Source organism: Saccostrea cucullata, unplaced genomic scaffold (genome assembly GCF_032062105.1).
Source record: "Saccostrea cucullata isolate Sc308-1 unplaced genomic scaffold, CSIRO_AGI_Scuc_v1 ctg3917, whole genome shotgun sequence".
NCBI classification, from domain to species: Eukaryota; Metazoa; Mollusca; class Bivalvia; order Ostreida; family Ostreidae; genus Saccostrea; species Saccostrea cuccullata.
In genome coordinates, this window is record NW_026923874.1 from 2,296 (window position 1) to 23,728 (window position 21,433).

At 31.7% G+C, this 21,433-nt stretch overlaps 2 protein-coding genes across 4 annotated transcripts; both read left to right on the forward strand.

Annotated features, from left to right (window-relative positions):
• The first annotated feature begins 236 nt into the window (after window positions 1-236).
• Window positions 237-8,821, forward strand: LOC134265154 (alcohol dehydrogenase [acceptor]-like). 3 transcript variants are annotated; one of them, XM_062747401.1, is made up of 12 exons: window positions 238-340; window positions 803-932; window positions 1,356-1,564; window positions 3,140-3,329; window positions 3,517-3,645; window positions 3,947-4,068; window positions 5,834-6,001; window positions 6,407-6,551; window positions 6,775-6,923; window positions 7,268-7,460; window positions 7,789-8,020; window positions 8,192-8,821. In XM_062747401.1, exons 2-12 carry the CDS (start codon window positions 806-808, stop codon window positions 8,355-8,357), a joined length of 1,830 nt encoding a protein of 609 aa, XP_062603385.1. In that variant the 5' UTR covers window positions 238-340; window positions 803-805; the 3' UTR covers window positions 8,358-8,821. The 3 variants fall into 3 exon arrangements, with proteins under 3 accessions (XP_062603387.1, XP_062603385.1, XP_062603386.1); XM_062747402.1 differs by lacking the exon at window positions 238-340 and adding an exon at window positions 426-454; XM_062747403.1 differs by lacking the exon at window positions 5,834-6,001 and having other exon boundaries at window positions 237-340.
• A 2,146-nt stretch (window positions 8,822-10,967) lies between these two features.
• LOC134265155 (glucose dehydrogenase [FAD, quinone]-like) lies at window positions 10,968-21,070 on the forward strand. Its single transcript, XM_062747404.1, has 11 exons — window positions 10,968-11,097; window positions 11,517-11,725; window positions 12,374-12,563; window positions 13,654-13,782; window positions 15,076-15,197; window positions 15,495-15,662; window positions 18,521-18,665; window positions 18,928-19,076; window positions 19,410-19,602; window positions 19,934-20,165; window positions 20,603-21,070. Exons 1-11 carry the CDS (start codon window positions 10,971-10,973, stop codon window positions 20,766-20,768), a joined length of 1,830 nt encoding a protein of 609 aa, XP_062603388.1. The 5' UTR covers window positions 10,968-10,970; the 3' UTR covers window positions 20,769-21,070.
• The last annotated feature ends 363 nt before the right edge of the window (window positions 21,071-21,433 follow it).

The following is a 21,433-nucleotide window of genomic DNA, read 5'->3' on the forward strand; positions in this document are numbered from 1 at the left end:
ATGCATGTCATAAGGGTTCTCAAGGAAGGTATTTGTGCTTTTCTATCGATATTTGAGAAATTTTTGTCTCTTATCAATAAATCTAAAAATTTCTTCCTTGATCTTTAATTTCCTTGTTCGTTTCCTGTTTTTTTAATCACACTAAGGAAGACATTTTAACAAAATCTTACTATTGCATGGGTACTAAGACTAATCCAGTTTAAACAGTTAATCCTAATTCCTCGCTTCTTATCCTGATCACTTCCCTGATTTTTCCGGATTGTTACTTGTTACCTATTGTATTAGAATGCGAAATATGTGAGCTAAGTAATCCGACGCGAAGTGAAGATAATAAGAAGGGGTAAGACTGTTGAAAACTTGTTTTCATTCAAATCGAAAGTAATATACAATATTCAAGAGGGAAAGTATTATAAATTGTCATACTTTCGGTTTAATTAATTTGTGCCTCATACATGTAGATTTTTATTTTGTTTGAATAATTATATGTATGTTAGTTGGAAAGCTACTTTTTTCCTTTCACTTTTTAACACAATGTAGATATAAATTGTATATTTAGATATATTTCAAAGAAAACTGTTTGATGATCATGTTCTATTTTTATATAAAGGCTGGAGCTAAGGTTTTAAGTATCTATTATCTTTCTTGCGTGAAAATGAGATGCCTATTGATAAAAAATTAAATAGAAAGAAACTTGTTCTGAAATTTTGAAATAGGTAAAGGGGGCAAGAAATTATGGATTTAATTTTTATTTTTGCATTATGTCACCTACATTGTAGCAATCCCATTTCTTTTCTTTTTGCAGAATATGAGTCAGACATTTTCAGTATTGATTATCATTTGTGGGATTTTTATATATATCGTGTCACGCATGCGGAGCAAAGTACTTTTAGAAAACGAAGTACCACTTAACAAGACCTACGATTTCATTATAGGTCAGTATGAAGTGCTCATTATTTATTAATCTCTTGTGATATATATATTATCATCACAGTATTTCAGATAAAGCAAGTTCCCTAATCTCTCATATCCGAGGATCTATTTAATTTAAATAAACATTGTTATAAATGATGATATGACACATGTATGACTACACAAGTCATCTTAATTTATGAATCAATAATTACATAAATTTTATGAAAATGACAAGATATTGTGCAAATTCTTGATTGATTTAAAGGATCTATTTTCTATCATGCGTTAACAAATATTAGAAATAATTACAAATAATTAAATTGTAGTAAAGGAAAAATATATAATATCAAAAATGATATTTTGATTAAGGAATATTGTCTTTAATTTTGATTAGAAATCTGTTTCTTATTTTCTCTGTCTTTTTTATTCTAAATTTGATGCAGTGGGAGCAGGCTCTGCTGGGTGTGTTCTTGCTAACAGACTATCGGCGGATCCAAGATTCTCAGTCCTTCTGATAGAAGCTGGCGGATCCGAGGAGAACAATGAAGTGGTGCGTGTACCTTTTGCGGCCATAGACCTGCAAAACACCGAGGTCGACTGGGCATTCAGAACCACCCCACAGACTAAAGCTTGCCTAGGGATGAGGGACAAGGTTTGGTTATCAGGTCAAATAAACACCCCTAAATTTATGATATCATTTTTATTTTGTTTCTTTTTGGCTGGCTCCTGATATAACGTCTTAAAATGTTTTTTCAAGTATATTATTACTTTTTACACACATAGCTTAATTACAAATCAAATCAAAATATGGGGTCAATATGCTTTCTTTAGCGCTACAGTACATTAAATACGATCTTTTTGCACTGGAAACTGTGCCTCAATCAAAAATTACATCTACAACGTTTTCCCTCCAATATTTTTATCCAAATAAAGCATGGAACAATATAAAATATAAAAAGACACTTTAAAATTGTGACTAAGAAGAAGTGTCTTTTTGCTTTGCATAATCAATTATTTGACCTTTTTGCACTCACAAAATGTGATTTTTCTGGCATTGAAATTTTATAAGCAAGAAAATTATTTTATAAAGTCTTATACTTTTGCAGAAATTAAGCAGATAGGTCAAAGTTATCTTAAATCTTCAGAAAAGAACATCAAAATGGGGGTATATTATGTAAAATTTTAGATATTACTAAGATTGTGTCAATTCTATGCTAAAATTGGCTCATTTTTTTTTCTCTTTTCTGTACTTTCAGAATATATTTACTATATTTGTCATAATTCGTCGAAAGAATTCATAAAAAATAATTTGAAAGATATTTCAGCACAAGCATAGCACATTTCACTGCAAAAATCAGCTTTGTTTGCAACCAGCATGGAAAAGTAGGAATCTAAAATTAACTGTACTGTATATAGTTCAAAAGGGACAAATTAATAATTTTCTTCTAAAAGACACTCCGACACAAAACATAGTTCCTGGCTTAATCCTACTTAAATGGAATTTAATTGTGGTTTTTGTAATGGATATAGTTTTTAACTTAAGAATGATGCAGTTTTTTAGAATAAAGGTCCAGACCAAAATCGACTCAAAAGCACAGGATGGAACGTACTTAAATGATTAACGTATCAAAATTATAGAATTTTTTTTTGATACATGCTGAAATACAATATTGACATTTTTGCAACTATCTGTTTTAGTTATGAACAATTTATCTACAATAATTGCAGCCATAACTAAACAAGGAAACACTTTTTTGTTTATATTTATGTCTGTTAAAATAAAAGTCTAAAGTTTATTAAAGCACGTAAAAATTATAATTATATTTAATATTGATAATAAATATGGGTTGTCTTATTAATAGAAGAGTTCATTCATGACAAAAATGTCTTGAGCAGTGTTCATTCATGGAAAAACTTTCTGAGGGTGGTCTTAAAAACAGCAATTATAAGGAATATTTATTGATTGCCGAAGGAAAATGGTTTTATATGAATAAGAAATTAAGAAGAAAATGAGTCAATACAAGTAAATATATGGCAGTGTACAGTATATCATATTCATAAGGAATCTATACAAATAAACACATGTTCAGTACACCATGTTTATAACAAGTCAATAAAAATTAATACATGTACAGTACACCATGTTTATAAATGAGAAAAGGGAAAATAAAGATTAATAGTCCTATTTCACTTGCGAAATTTATAACACCATTTGCCTTCGTTTTAGAGGTGTGCTTGGCCGAGAGGACGTGTCCTCGGTGGATCAAGTTCCATTCACAACATGAATAACGTTCGCGGGAGTCGCCATGACTACGATGGCTGGGCTAAAGATGGCTGCCTAGGATGGGGTTATAAAGACGTTCTTCCGTATTTTATTAAATCTGAGGATATTCAAATACAAGATTTACAAAACTCAGGTAAAAGTTATTTTTAGATTCCATTTTTGAAACTTCGACAGAAATAGCCTGACATTACTTGTCAATACATTACAGTTACATTACACATGTTACAATGCAAGACTTTTTTTAAATGAAATCTTAATCAAAATATTAGAGATTTTTTGCCTGTAATTGAATATGAAACGTTAATTTTTTAATTATTTAGCCTACCATGGAATAGGGGGTCCCCTTCCTGTAAGTGATGGCACGGCCACGCCTCTAAGTAACGTATATAGACAGGCAATGGAAGAGTTAGGATATTCTGTGACCGACTGCAATGGAAAAACGCAAACAGGTTCAAAAAAATTCTTTTGACAATGATAATTTAAAATGTTTGCCATATGCTTTGATGACAGCTATGTGCAGGCGAGAACAATTCCATTGTATAAAAGTTACTTTTTCTTTCAAGAAACGAGAGACTCCCCATATATATTTAACAAATAGTTGTCATTCACAACTTCTACAAAGGCATACAAAAATATACAAATAAACCGTGCTTATTATATAGCTTTTTAAACCAATAAGATTCAACATTAAATCTGTGAATATTCGTGAAACTTTTATATTTTAATAATTTCTATATCTCAAAATTAAAGGATTTTGCCCAACACAAGAAAATGTTAAGGACGGAGAGAGATGGGGTTCTGCTAAAGCATTTCTTCGTCCTGCTATGAATCGTCCAAATCTTCATGTTGTTACAAAAGCTTTCGTAACCAAGGTAGCTTTTCTCATATTTTGAATATGAAAATTTCCATATTTTCCATCGTAGAAACATTTTATCCTTTTTATATTAACACACTTAAAAATTGTTTAAATCTTATATGCTCTCGCTACGTACTGATATACCAGGCAACAATGGGATCTCTACATTTCGATGCTATTCCGACAATAATATCCTAGCTTTAACCTTTTCTTTAATTTCTACTTTGATGATCCTCTCCTTTGTCCCTATTTCATTACAATATTGGTAATTTGTGTCTAATTAACAGTATAAATGTGTCCAAAGTACCTAAAGTATAGCTTTTATGTGTGCATGGATATCCTTTATCCCTGTTCTTTCAGCCATCTCCTTTCTACCTATGGGATCTGATTAATATCATTTTTAAGTTTCTTCGTATATACTTACTAAGACCTTTTCCTATATCCTTTGTATATACCCAACCTCAATGACCTCGTAATAGCTATTAGTAAATTGTTTATGCTAATTATATTCTAGTTTCCTTTATCGTGATTCCTGACATAAATATGATTCTTTTATGGCGATGTTAATATCTAAACCCCGACTCATCTTATCTTTTTCTTTTAACTGTTCGTTATCTCCATATGTTTCATGTTATACTACATTTACATGAAAGTTTATAATTTGTGCGTACTACCACGTTCTGCCCTTTGACGGGCATCTTTTAGATATTCAGTAAAACATACTAAATATATTAATGCCAAAAAGCAAACAGGAGAAGTTCTTTAAATATTATATATGTTGGAATAATTTAATTTGACCATAGTAGATTTTATTTATTTCAATGATATATTAATGTACATATGATTACCGTAAATCTAGAAATTTTTACTGTAGATAAATTTTTAGCAAATTTGCGCGTACATTGCATTCGCAAAAATATTTTTCTTAAAAATAAATCAACATTTGAAGAATTTCGTGTCATTTTTTTAACTCAGTGAATGTCGGTAAGCACTGGTCATTTTTAAAAGAAACCTGTTTACACTAGTCTACTATATAACTACAATTTAATTACCCGTGCGTGTAAATTGTCCTCATTATATGCAATATCGTCCGATGATTTGACAAGCACTGAGGCGGTACGCCCCTTTTAAAAATTATTTTCATCCATTTATTTGCCAATAAAGAGAGAACTGTCATTTTATCTATCCGTGTATCAACACGGCGATAACTCAAAATCAGTGCATTTACTAGAAAGTTCCAAATGTAAACGCGTCGTGTAAATGAGAAAAAAACCAAATTTGAAAATTAGTTATACCGGTATTTTTCTTCATTTGGATTATACTTCAGGTTGAAAGGCATACACAACCTCTAAAATGTTTGTTATAATTGATTAAGAAATTATTTTCCGTGCAAATCCTTTTGTATTTTTATCAAAATTGTTACGTTGTATCTTGCCACGTTGCGAGTATATTGGTGGTATTCTAACTAGGCATATTATTTGAAACATAACCTGATATGAAAATCTTTAGTGATTTTTATTTTTAATACCAGTGACAATTCGCAAAAATTTGAAGCGTAAAAAATAATCAACAGCTTTTTGACCCAAATTCGCAAAAATAAATCGACGTAAAAATTTCCAGATTTACGGTATATTAAAACTAATTATTCTATTAAGTAGATGAATCCTGTGGATTCATTTATATGAAGGATATGAGATAACGAAAAGTATTCAATCTCAAAGTCCATGAAAATTTTATAGAAATAACAGCATTGTATCTCTATTTTTTTGTTTCTTATCTAGATTCTGATAAATGATAAATTAGCATCAGGTGTTACCTTTGTAAAAGACAATATAAAACAAACGATTCTGGCGGGAAAAGAGGTGATTGTGTCAGCAGGTACCATAAACAGTCCCAAGCTTCTGATGCTGTCTGGTGTCGGACCAAAACATCATCTAGAAAAATTACGGGTAAATAAAAGTTACCGTCCTTTACCAGGTTAATTTAGAAAAATCAAATAGATGATACTATTTAATTGAAACTCATGATTATTCAATAAAAATATAAATACCGCTTGAGTAGGTTCAAAATTGTAAAGTATGAGCTTTCCTCTATCTATTGTTACGCAATACATTAAACTTATGAAATTAATGATAAATATTCATAGCGTTATTTCAATATTGGCAATGTAACCTTAGGCCAGGTTTCGTTTAATATATTTTCATGTAGTATTTCAAAATTAAGGCTGAAACCATATGTGTCCATAAGCTCGAAAACCATAAGCTCGAAGATGGCAGTTGTAAGATTCTCAAAATATTTACAGTGCAAGATTTTACAAACATTTCATTTCTTAGCGTTTTATCATATTCCATCAGATTCCAGTAACAGCAGATTTGCCTGTCGGAGAAAACCTACAAGATCATATCATGACTACCATGTTTTATAATGACAACACAAACAGTGGAGGAAGCACGTCACCCTCAATAGCTACTATACTGAAATATCTTACTTTTAGATCAGGTTCGAAAAAGTTTTCCAAATAATCTATCTTTTATTTTGAATTGTTTTTGCAATATATATGAAAAATGGGGGCTTCGAATGTTTTTTGCATAACTTCGTTTCTCATATTTACATTTAATGTTAACCTTACCCGATATAATGCTTTAAAAAAAAGAAACTTATTTGTTAGTAACACACAGTCTGAGGCAAATAATTCATATTAATTTAAAATCCCCACCTGTAGGTGCATTGAGCAAGCCCCATGGAGAGGCAAGTGTGTTTCTAACTGATGACGTAAACCATCCTCCCTCCACGCAGTTCTCTTTTTACAGTGTCAACGTTCACCCAACATACGCCGACCAGTATGTACAGTTCCTCAACATTGACCCAAAGGTACCTCACTAAAAGGAAAAGATATACATATATACATGTATACACAGAACCTAAACTTAGAGTATTTAGATTCTCAGTTTTAATGTTTAGTTATAACAGTTGTATTTTTATGAAATATTGTTTGCATTGCTTACGTATTTTTCGGATAAGGAACTTGAAAAGAGGCTTCATCTTCCGTTGCTGATAATTGATAATGAACATGCATAAACAAATTATTCAGAAGTCATATTATTAATAATTTCGAGTTTAAAAGAGTACGCATATATGATTAGCTTTCGAGTGTCAACGACCTGCAAATTCATTGCATATAGCTTTTTGCCAAAGTTTTATGTTACTTTTTTGAGAACAAGGAAGGCATTCGCAAGAAATTTGAAAATAACCTCAACAAAGGTATTGGGACATTTTTCGCAGAAAATATACTTCTTCATCCTAAAAGTAGAGGAACCATACGACTTCAGAGTACTGACCCTTTTGATGCACCACTCATAGACCCAAACTACTTAGATCACCCGGATGATATGAAGACCTTACTGAAAGGTTAGTAAAACATTTTGTTGTGACTTCCAAGATTATGATAAATGCTCTCAGATGAAATGACTTTACTTATTTATGTTCTGATATTCAGGTATCTTTTGTTTAATGTTTACGTCTCACAACCTATTTGATACTTAGTTAAGAACATGCTATCAGTACAGTAAATGTTATAAAACAAAGGAAGACTATTGACAAATTATTTGATTTTACAAGAATTTCTACATCGTTTAAGACAGCGTTTCATAAGTTCCATGGTTACAAAGAGCTTAATCAAACGTTTAATGGGGTTTGATAAACTTTTTTTATTTAGATAGTATTTCCTTTTCTGTAGGAATAGACCTCTACATGAAGGTAGCAAACACTACAGCATTTAGATCTATCGGTGCCTCGCCCATGGATCCTTACGAGGAATATCTTCCTCCCTGTAATACACTTCCTTTTCCGTCTGAGGAATACTGGGTGTGTAGAATCAAGTATTATACCTATACGGTGTACCACCCCACGTCTACATGTAGAATGGGGGCACAGGACGACCCTACCGCCGTTGTTGATCCACAATTAAGGTATTTATATATTCCATAAAAGTAATGGTAAATACATATAAGCTAAGAATAATACTAACAGTAAGATTGTCCAACATTGTTTGGGCTGACATCATAAAAAAAAACAGAAGTTAAGCACATAATAAATTTGTGCAGGCTCTACACGCTTTACTTAAACATTTTATTTTATAGGGTCAAAAGAATTAAGAACCTTCGAGTAGTAGACGCCTCCGTAATGCGAAACGTGCCTTCCGGAAATACGAATGCTCCAACTGTGATGATTGCAGAAAAAGCAGCCGACATGATACTTGGAATTGACAGTGTAACTCATATAAGGAAAATCACAGATTCGTTATAGCACACCAATATTTTATCCATATTACTTAGAAAAGAATGTGTTATCCAGTGCTGATCCAGAGAACATATAAGTCACAGGAATATATATATTGGTTGACGTATTTGAAAATGATATAATGATAGTCAGAGGGAAATGATGTGGAAGGACTTCTTTGATACTGAACACAATATGTTGTGTAGTTCCTGGAGAGTAAACATGCTCATCTAGACTTTGTGATTCGAGTTAACTCTGAGTTTTCAAGAAATAAAAGGAGCATGCATTCGTTTTTTAACAACCTTGTTTCAAAGAAAATCTGGAAACGTTTCCTCAAAATGAGAAACATTTGTAGATAAAATCAATTGAAATTTGTTTCTTTTTTTAATTTCATACTTAACTAAATTTTTAGTGTATAAAACATTCATTTATTTGCTTGCTTCTGTTGATTTTTTATCATGATTTCTGTCTTAAAATTATCATCATATTTAGTCAAAGACTTGTCTTTTATTGAGAAACTACTTCCTTGAAGGAAAACAAAATCTCGAAACAGTCTCTCATAGCTACTAAATATCTTTGAAAAATTCTAAAACACAATCCTGTTTTCGTATTTAAAAATTCTCACGATTGAACTCTGCTTCTTATATTATGGTTTTTAGGATGTTATTACTTTGTGTGGATTTAATATACTGAAATTAATTTTAATTAGGCTACCAAAAATATTTCGAAATTAGATTAATAAATGGAAATATTTGTTAATGCTTGGATGCACATTAGCTATAACATTATTCTGTTATCACCTGAATATAGTTTTTACATCTCGCATTTTATTCGAAACTCAAATGCATATATCGAATATACGGCCAGTCTTAAACCATGGCTGACTGCTTACGGCCTTTGTTCGGATGAATTCGTTGTAAAGAACATTGAAATACAAAACGAAAGCAACAAAGGTTACTTGTAAGTAGGTCATAGGATAGTCATGCAAAGGGTGATATATGATAGAGCAATATCTTGCAGGTATGCATTGAAGCATTTAATATTTGTTTTCCTATTATGTTTGATCTACAAATGATTAATCCTTTGATTTCAATTTTTTCTCATACGCGATTTTAACATGGATCTGATACATTTAATTCATTTTGACAAAGTGTCAACGTCTTCTTTTCCATATCTGGATCATCGCCTGGCGTAGTCTTCAACAGACTCCATAATTTTTATGAAATTCCGACACCAGTTGAAGAATCTGGGTTCTTTATATTACTTATATTAAACGCGTCGATTCCTTTATACGCATAATGAAGTTTAAGGAAAAGACGAATTGTTTTAGCTGCAGTAAAACATGGGGGTTGAAAAAGCGTATGATTTGCAATATCTACATGTATAATCACAGACCCAAGGTTATATTCTGGTGACGAGGAAAAAGAAAAATGGGCCTTCCATCATTTTTTCAAGAAGACTATTTAAAAGTTTCAAAGGGGAAGGGTAAAGTTTGTGTGAATATTATGTAGACCTAACTGCTGACTGACATAAGTAGTAGTGAAATCAGAAGAGACATCGTGTATTAAAGGTATATTGTAAGACCGATGTCCTTGACTACGCTTACGTCTCCGTGTATGGTTAAAAGTCCCTTCACATTTACATTGCTACACTGTGGACTAGAAAGATTTCCAACACTATCGGCATTGTCATTACACCCACATAGGGAAAGGCTGTCCCTAATCTTCTAATCCAAAATTCTTCTCGGTGTCTACGGAAAGGCGTACTCAGTGACAGACTGTTTGTGTGGTGATAAATCTTTTCGTGAATTCTAACTTTCGTTGACAAAATAGAATAATCGGCTAAATTAAAATGTCTGTGTAAAAGTTGCTGACTCCCATGATTCCATGTAGACTTACTTTAAAGTAATTATTTTCTGTTAATACCTTTGGTCGTAAAATGACATTTGAATGTCAAATATAAATTTGGTGATTACGAAAAGTTTTCAAATTCATTAGTACACTCAAACAATACCAGGAGTTGAGTGGGAGCAGGTGCCATAGAAGAGTGTGCATCCTCTGCCTACTGGTCCAAACGGATGTGTGTTCCTTGTCATGATCAGGAAAAAGGAAAATTTCGTACACAATTCATTATTTAAATAGACACTACCTAACAATTAGTGCAATATCAGAAATCAACTTAGTTTTCAATAGCTTGCTTCGACTTAGAATAAAGATCGAACATAGAATATTCATCAACTGAGATAAGGACATGTGAACAACATGTGACAAAATTACAACTGCATATTTCTTCATAAATAAAGAGAGATGAAGAAAAGTTTAAATTATCACATTTCTCATAAGGTTTTGTTATTAGATTACCATAAACGCCTTTTTAAAGTGAAATTTAAAAAAATAAACAGATATGTCATACTCTGTATGTAGATGTAAAAAGTATATTGATTAAGATATTTTTATAAGATATTTGCTTGATGATCATCTATCTTTATAAACAAAGGTAGGAGTTGAAATTTTTGTTCTGTAATTCTGAATGAGGTAACAAAGGCAAAACGAAATTGTTCATTAAAATTTAATTTTCGCATTACGTCACCTACAGCTAGCAGATTCAATTTTAGATTTATTTTTCTTCTTTTGACAGAATATGAGTCAGACATTTTCAGTATTGATCATCATTTGTGGGATTTTTATATATATAATTTCAAAAATGCGGAACAAGGTACTTTTAGAAAACGAAGCACCACTTAATGAGACTTACGACTTCATTATAGGTCAGTATGAAGTGGTCACTATTAATCATTCTACTTATAGTTATATAAGTGTAATCGTCACAGTATTTCAGATAAGGCATGTTAACTAAGCTCACAAATCCGAGGTTTTAATGATTTCAATAGAATTTGTTAATATGATGATATGACACATGTATGACTACACAAGTCATCTTAATATGAATCAATAATTACATTAATGTTATGAAAATGACAGCAGGTTTTGCAAATGTTTGGTTGAATTACATGATTAATTTCTATAATGCGTTAATAAACATAAGAAATACTACAAATGATTAAATTGTGGGAAAGGAAAATATATTATGTCAAAAATAAGATTTTGAATAAGGATTATTGACAATAATTTTGATTAGAAATGTGTTTCTAATTTTCTCTGTATTTTTTATTTAAATTTGATGCAGTGGGAGCAGGCTCTGCGGGGTGTGTTCTTGCTAACAGACTATCGGCGGATCCAAGATTCTCAGTCCTTCTTATAGAAGCTGGCGGATCTGAGGAGAACAATGAAATGATTCGTATACCGTTTGCGGCCTTAGACCTGCAAAACACCGAGGTCGACTGGGCATTCAGAACCACCCCACAAACTAAAGCTTGTCTAGGAATGAAAGACAAGGTTTGGTCATCAGGTCAAACAAACACACCTAAATTGATGATATCATTTTATTTCGTTTCTCTTTGTGTTTTAAAATGACTAACCTAGCAAAAAAATAGAATGGTTTTTTTTGTTTTGAGATAATTATATGCTTAAATATATGATAAATATTATTGCACCAATTCGATTTAGTTATGAACAATTTATCTACAATAATTCTAATCATAATCAAACAAGGAAATACGTTTTTGTTTATATTAATGTAAAAATTAAAGTATAAAGTTGATTACAGTACGTAAGAACGTATCTATAAGTATTTACTATTGATAATAAATATGGCTTGTCTTCTTGATGGATGAGTTCATTCATGAAAAAAAAAACTTTCTCAGTTTTCATTCATTGGAAAACTATCTCAGGGTGATCTTAAAAACAACCAATACTAGAAGCGTTAATTGATTGTTTTAAGAAAGTTGTTTTTTTATGAATAAGAAATTAAGAACAAATAATTGTTCAATGGATGCAAATATTTGTAAACACGCCCAACTAGTTAATAGAAGCAAACACATTTACATGTACAGTATACCTTGTTTTAAAATGTAAAAGGATAAATGAATTTTGTTAGTCCCATCTCACTTGTAAAATACATGAAACTCTTTGCCTTAATTTTAGAGGTGTGCTTGGCCGAGAGGACGTGTCCTTGGTGGATCAAGTTCCATTAATGGCATGATGATTGTTCGCGGGAGTCACCATGACTACGATGGCTGGGCTAAAGATGGATGCCTAGGATGGAGTTATAAAGACGTTCTTCCGTATTTTATTAAATCTGAGGATATTCAAATACAGGATAAACAAAAATCAGGTAAAAAGATTCATTTTCACCATGTTTGAAACCTTGACAATCACACCCTGACATACACATCAAAAAATTTCTGATTTTGTTTTAGCTGAAATCAAATCTGAAAAATAATTGCACGCAATTTCAACCACAGGTGCTTGAGGACAGGACCCCCCCCCCCCCCCCCCCCCCCCCCGCAATATAGACCCCCGGGCCTGTTAGACTTTTTTCACATAAATTATATATGAATGACACATTTGTGATATAATATATCCTATCCATTTAGAAAATTTGCTTAAATAAACATTTTATAAAAATTTCAACCCCACTCTCTATATATAAATTAACAAGGTTGCCAACTTCGTCTGCAAACCGAGAGGCACTGCCGAGAATTTTGGTTGAATCGTCTCATAAATCTAAACAAAGCCCTAAAATCAACAACTCATATTGTAAATTGAATATTATTTTCATTAACCACCAACTCTCATGAAGGTTAAGGCACTTTAACAGTCGTTATGGTCAGTTTTTCAAAAGGATGTCAGGCTACAGCCAGCGTTTCTGCTTAATGAACGGAAGTGACGAGGAGACGACTTTTTACCGAAATACACAGTTCTGCAGAAAGTCTGAAACACTGTTTTGAAATAAACATTTGAAGAAATTTGGTTGGTTTACATTTTAAAAAATGTCTTTCAAATGTATTGGAAGAATAGAGTTCTAAACTGCTGATGTAAATGAAATATTTCTAATTATTTTTAAATACCTGATTGGCATGTATCGGTTTTGAGAGTTATGCCTTTTTAAAATATATTTTATTAAAATACCTTCTTTTCCGTAAATATTTCGTGTAAAATCTACAAAACATTTGAAAATAATATCTTTATGAAGAATTCGTTCAAAAAACAAGAATATATCTAATGTTGATATCTTACACACATGTTTGGTTATATAGGGAATATGGGAAATTAGTCCTCTCCTCATCACTTCCGTTCGATAAGCTTTTTACGGAGTTGGAAGATTATTTATGAGAAAAAAATCGAAAAAGCCCAGGGGTCTATTTCGAAGGGGGGGGGTCCTGTCCTCAAGCACCTGTGATTTCAACTTTCTAATTATCTAGCCTACCATGGAACAGGAGGTCCCCTTCCTGTGAGTGATGGCACGGTCACGCCTCTAAGTGATGTGTATAGACAAGCAATGGAGGAGTTAGGATATTCTGTGACTGACTGTAATGGAAAAACGCAAACAGGTTTGATTGAACAAAAATATTTTCACAATGGTGTTTTTGATTGTTTGCGATATACTTTAATGAAAGCTATATGCAGGCGAGAACAAGTCTTTGGTATAATAGTTATTTACTTTCAGCAAAGGAGAGTCACGTGCACAATTATACAAAACCACAGGTGCTATATATTCGAAATAGACCCCTGGGCTTTTTCGATTTTTTTCTCATAAATAATCTTTCATTGACATATTTGTGATAAGATCTATACCAACAAATCGAAGAATTGCCTAAAACAAATGTTCTATAAAATCTACCCTACATTGTATATAAAAATCAACAAGGTTGCCAACTCCGTAAAAAGCTTATCGAACGGAAGTGATGAGGAGAGGACTAATTTCCCATATTCCCTATATAACCAAACATGTGTGTAAGATATCAACAATAGATATATTCTTGTTTTTTGAACGAATTCTTCATAAAGATATTATTTTCAAATGTTTTGTAGATTTTACACGAAATATTCACGGAAAAGAAGGTATTTTAATAAAATATATCTTAAAAAGGCATAACTCTCAAAACCGATACATGCCAATCAGGTATTTAAAAATAATTAGAAATATTTCATTTACATCAGCAGTTTAGAACTCTATTCTTCCAATACATTTGAAAGACATTTTTTAAAATGTAAACCAACCAAATTTCTTCAAATGTTTATTTCAAAACAGTGTTTCAGACTTTCTGCAGAACTGTGTATTTCGGTAAAAAGTCGTCTCCTCGTCACTTCCGTTCATTAAGCAGAAACGCTGGCTGTAGCCTGACATCCTTTTGAAAAACTGACCATAACGACTGTTAAAGTGCCTTAACCTTCATGAGAGTTGGTGGTTAATGAAAAAAATATTCAATTTACAATATGAGTTGTTGATTTTAGGGCTTTGTTTAGATTTATGAGACGATTCAACCAAAATTCTCGGCAGTGCCTCTCGGTTTGCAGACGAAGTTGGCAACCTTGTTAATTTATATATAGAGAGTGGGGTTGAAATTTTTATAAAATGTTTATTTAAGCAAATTTTCTAAATGGATAGGATATATTATATCACAAATGTGTCATTCATATATAATTTATGTGAAAAAAGTCTAACAGGCCCGGGGGTCTATATTGCGGGGGGGGGGGGGTCCTGTCCTCAAGCACCTGTGTACAAAACATACAAATAACGTACAAATAACTGATAATATTATTATTCACCTATTTTCCCAACAAGATTCAAAGGAACATTTTAAACGTTTATTATTGATTAAATCTGTATCTCAAATTTGAAGGATTTTGTCCAATACAAGAAAATGTTAAGGATGGCGAGAGATGGGGTTCTGCCAAAGCATTTCTTCGTCCTGCTATGAATCGTCCAAATCTTCATGTTGTTACAAAAGCATTCGTTACAAAGGTAGTTTTTCTCACAATCTGAAACTGAAAATCTCTATTTTCACTGATAGAAATGTCCTTAATCATTTTTTTGATAAATGAGTCTTACAATATGTCAACATATAATATGCTTTTGCTACTAACCGATACACTATGTAACAACAGGATTTCTTCATTTTGATGATACTTTGGCGAAATAATGCAAGCTTTAACTCCTTTTATTTCTAGTTTTTTGTTGTTGTCTATTTTATGATAATATCGACAATTTTCATTTAATAGTAATCACAAAACTGCATCTCAATCCTTTGTTTTAATCTAGATCCTGATAAGTGATAAATTGGCATCAGGTGTTACCTTTGTAAAAGACAACATAAAACATACGGTTCTGGCGGGAAAAGAGGTGATAGTGTCAGCAGGTAGCATCAACAGTCCCAAGCTTCTCATGTTGTCTGGTGTAGGACCAAAACATCATCTAGAAAAGTTACGGGTAAATAAAAATTACTGTTCTTTACCAGGTTCAGTTACTTAATAAGCAAATAATACTATTCGATTTACAATCATGATAATTGCAGTAAAATAAAGACCGTATAAAATATAGGTTCAAAAATGTAAAAGTATGAATTTTCTTCTTTTTATTGCTTGAGGATGCATTGAATTTATGAAATCTACGTAAAATTTCATATCGTTAATGTAAAATTGGCAATAAAGACTACTTTTCGTATAATGTACTACAGGTGTATATTTTTTTCTTTGTTAATTTCAAAGAGGTAATTTTTTTTTTTAATTTTGGGTTTGCATACTGTTTGTTAGGTAATATTTTGTCTGCTGTAGAAATATTTTCAAAATATTTTACAGTGGGAGTTCTTACAGATGATTGAATACGTAATTAAGGTCAATATCTAGTAAATCAAAGGTGCCTACAGGTTTATCAAATTTAAGAAATAAATTCCTTTAATGATACTTTATAACTTAAAACTTGTCATATAAGGTGTATCGGGGCGTATTTTGTAGGTAAACAAGATGAAATCATACTTTAAACTGTCAGTTTCAATGAAATATTAAGAAAAACAGTCATGAAAATGGAAGTTTTTTCCATACCAGACAGAAAAAAGCGTATCTAGATTGCCTACAGTCTCTCAGAAATCAGTATTTTGTATGTTTTTTGCCTCTTCTTTAAAATAATATAAGATCTGATATGGGTATCGGTGTTACTTTTAATATGGCTTCAAAATATTCTACGTAAAATATATTGCGGGAAAAAGAAAGTTTAAAGAGATTATGACGTCATAATGGATCTATCACCAAAAAATAAGTCTAAAGTCATTAACTACATATTGACCTTAAACACCCAATTTTATTATATGATTGAATAATTTCCATCTCTCTGATTGGCTGAGATCTAACTATGTTAGAAAAACAATACGTTGTATTGACCTGCACGTGACGTTCCAGGTGAATACAAGGATTTATTTCCTCCACATTGATCTAAAAATAAATCGGGAAATTCCAAATTGATACAAATTGTTTTGAAAGCTATTTAAACGACAATAACTTTTTGACATATGAATAAAAGATAAGCGAATTTATATTTTCGGGTGAGGGCGGTAAGAGGGGATGCAGGGACCCCCTCAAACAGTATTACTTTAACAACAATTTTTACTTTTTGGCTGTCAATTTTCCCTTTTTATATTCCTTTCTTTCTAAATCTTTCCTATAAAAAATGACTGACATTATATATTTTTTCATGGCAACTAAAACTGATAAAAACATTTCAAATTGATACGACTGGTAAGGTATATTTAACATTTTAATTCTGCTTCTCTCTATTTGGCTAGAACTTACTGCCTAGTGAGTAATTAAATGCAAACAATTAAAGAGCTGTATCATTTTATCAGTGAATCATATAATAAAACAATTATTGCTGTTTTTTTCGGTCAATACAATGATTTAGCCATCTTCGAAGTACAATATTCACCTCGCCCTTCGGCTCGGTGAATATTGCACTCCTCAGATGGCTAAATCATTGTATTGACCTCAAAAGCAGCAATAATTGTATATTATGTTAACGCCCCAAAAATCTACCCGATTCAAGATCAATAATTTATCGCCTGTCAATCATTAAAAAAAACAATAGCTTCTGATTTGATTGACAGGTCAGCTACCTGTGCTTCCTGATAATCTGAGTTTGCATGTTCTGAAAACAATTACCTCGTCACGCGTCAAACGCTTTAATGTACCCGCATAGTATACACGCGGGTTAGAAAACTCCAATATGTTTGAATTTTATTTTAAAAAATAATTGAAAGTAGATTATTAAAACATTGACATAATAAGATATTTCTATTCTATCTTCACTGTTGTTTGTTACTTGTGTTATATCGCCCACGTTATTTGTAGAAAAAAGACCGCGTTCACAGAAATCGGATCTATTTGCCGTAATTGAAAGTGACCGACCATTTAAATTATTTTTTAAGAAATGGGATATAAGAAAAATATTCAGCACTTGTCTAATTAATGGCATAGCATAGTTATTAAAAGATGTTTTATTTTGTACTATTGCTTCAATCCGCACGATGTTGTACAGAATTTGATGTCAGAATAAATGCTCGAATTTCCTCTAGCGTCTGTATATATACGTAATGAAAATGTGAAGATTATTAATAGTGATCGATTCCGAAAAGAAATCTTTCTAACAATAAAATTTTGTTAACACACGAAGAATCAAAAACATGGAATATTTTGGACAACATTGTTGACCAGAAGAAGAAAAAATCCGATCGCGGTAAATGCATGTTCACATGCACGACGGATAGGTGGATTAACGATTTTTTTATTTCAATATTCAGACTTTTTTAATCAATTGATTTCTTTTATTAAAGGTTAAAAAAAATATATTATTGATTTGTAGTTTTTACTCATGATTTTTTTTCTTTTATGTAAGGAAAACATTTTCTAAAAACGATATACATGTATCTTATTATTTTTTTTCTTCAAAACATTACCATGATTACGATGAATGCGTTAAGTTTACAAATAAATTTCATATCAAAATAATTATTTTACGTAGTTTCACTCAAAAGTGGGAATAGGTGGAATTGAAATTTTTAAAATGTGGGAATAGGTTGAAGACACCACCCTGATTACCAAACACAGAGCTGAGACTTCCTGTGTAATGCTACGTATACACAGATTTTTGACATCTTGGGTATTGGGGGTCTCCAGGTAAATAACACCAATGTTACTTCGACAACTCCAGATAATACAATCAACCTATGTATGATTTCTTGTTTTTTGTGATTTTTTCCACAAATTTGTATATCTGAATATTTAATCCTAATAATCCAGATTCCAGTTTTAGCCGAGCTGCCCGTCGGAGAAAACCTACAAGATCATATCATGACAGCCATGTTTTATAATGACAACACAAACAGTGGGGGAAGCACGTCACCATCAATAGCTACTATACTGAAATATCTTATTTTTAGATCAGGTGCTTAAAATTTTCCATGTATTTTGTTTTTTAGATTTTGGATTTTTTAAAGGATGTATTTGAAAAATGTGGGCTTCGAAAGTTTTATGTAAAGTTCGTTTCTCGTTTTCACATTTACCTTTTAATTGTCCAGAACACTTTTCTGTCTTTCACAATAAATATATATTTTTGAGACGATAAATATGAAAGAAAATCATTTGTTAGTTAAACACAATTTGAAGCAAGTAATTCATATTTTAACATCTAAAATTCCTACCTGTAGGTGCATTGAGCAAGCCTCATGGAGAAGCAAGTGTGTTTTTAACTGATGATGCCAACCAACCTCCTTCCACACAGTTCTCCTTTTACAGTGTCAGCTTTCACCCATCATTCATCGACCAGTGCGTAAAGCTCCTCAACATTGACCCAAAGGTATGTCACTAAAACGTATTAGTATGCATATATATATATATACACAGAAACTAGGCTGAGAGTATAAAGAATTTTAAAATTGTTAATTTCATTGTATGGTTATAACAGCCGTATCTTAATGAAATATTGATTGCATTTTTGCGATAATGAATTTGGAAAGGGACTTTAATTTCCGTTGCTATCAATTGAAATTTTGAACAAAAGTATATGAATTTTGATTAATAATTTCCAGTTTAAAAGAGTGCGCAAAAATTATTTGTGCTCGAGAGTCAACGACCATAGAACTCATTGCCTTCTGTAGTTATTTGCCAACGTTTTATGTTACTTTTTGAGAACAAGGAAGGCATTCGCAAGAAATTTGAAAATAACCTCAACAAAGGTATTGGGACATTTTTCGCAGAAAATATACTTCTTCATCCTAAAAGTAGAGGAACCATACGACTTCAGAGTACTGACCCTTTTGATCCACCACTCATAGATCCAAACTACTTAGATCACCCGGATGATATGAAGACCTTACTGAAAGGTTAGTTAACCATTTTGTTGTGATTTTCTTGTTCTCTATGCATACCAATATAGTCCAAGATTATGATAAATACTCTCTGATGACAATGACTTTCTTTATCTGTGTAGTAATTTTCTGGTATTATAGTGTTTACACCTCTCACATATTCGATTCTCAGCTGAGAACATGCTCTAACTACAATAATGTTATATAAAAAAGGAAGACAACATGCAAATCAGTTAATATTACAGGAATTTTATCAACATCACTTTATGGATAAAAAACTTGTTCCAACGTTTTATATCATGTTTAATAAACCTATTATTTGAATGTTTTTTTCCCTTTTCTGTAGGCATAGACCTCTACATGAAGGTAGCAAACACTACAGCATTTAGATCTATCGGGGCCTCGCCCATGGATCCTTACGAGGAATATCTTCCTCCCTGTAATACACTTCCTTTTCCATCTGAGGAATACTGGGTGTGTAGAATCAAGTATTATACGTATACTGTGTACCACCCCACGTCTACATGTAGAATGGGGGCATCGGACGACCCTACCGCAGTTGTTGATCCGCAATTAAGGTAAATAAATAAAAATAATTAAGGTTAATTTCCGACATAATGGAATCATCTTTTCACTTAGAATTTTGTTTTTGAAATGTCTTTTTACACATTTAATCTTCGTCTTATTTCGGTCTAGAGAGTAAAATTAAATTAATTACCAAAAAAAAACAAGAAAAAATTAGATGAAGACGAAAAAAATATTAAAAATCAAAAGAAGACGTATCAATAAAATCAATATATAATTCCTTAGTAACTCCATGATCTGTCATTTTGATTAACTCGTCTAATCCATCTTCGGAGAATAAAATCAAGCAATAAATGTGCTGGTCAAACTTTGTAAATGCTTAGATATTTTTTTAAGGAAGTTAGGCACATATATAATAAATTTGCATGACCCGTGCTTTTTTCTTTAAATATTCAAAATTAAAAACTCTTCAAAACATTTTATTTGACAGGGTAAAAGGAATAAAGAACCTTCGAGTAGTAGACGCTTCCGTCATGCGTAACGTGCCATCCGGAAATACGAATGCCCCAACTATTATGATCGCAGAAAAAGCAGCCGACATGATACTTGGAATTGACAGTGTGACTCATATAAGGAAAATTACAGATTCGTTATAGTACACCTATATTTTATACATATTATTCAAAAAAGAATATGGTGTCAGAAGCATGTGATACGTGAATCCAGTGATGAGCCAGAGAACGTATAAGTTACGGGAAGATACATGTATTGCTTGAAGTATGTTTAATAATAAAATGATAATCAGGGAGGAAATGATGTTACAGGACTTCCTTACTACTGCAAACAAGATTTTGTCTAGTTCTTGGAAAATAAACATGCGCACATAGACTTACAGATTCGTGTTAACTTTGAAAGAGTTTTTATCGGAAATAAAAGGAGCATGCATTCGTCTTTCAAATGTTGTTTCAAAGAACAGCTGGAAAAGTTTCTACAAAAAATGAAACATTTGTAAATGAAAATCTAATTTGCTTTTTTATGACTTGCTTATATATACGTATTATTGGTGTATAAAAACCTTACTTGTTTGCTTCGGTGGAGTTTTGATCATTATTTCTGACGTTTATCATCATATTTAGTCAAAGACATATTTATTACCGATCGCGTGGAACTACTTCTCCGAAAGAAAAAAAGGACGAAAAAAATTCGACATAGTTCCTCATAGTTACTAAATATTTTTGAAATTTTTCAAAACACAGTTCTGTTTTCGTTTTAAAACATTTGCCACGATTAACCTACGCTTCTTATACAATGTTTTGCATGT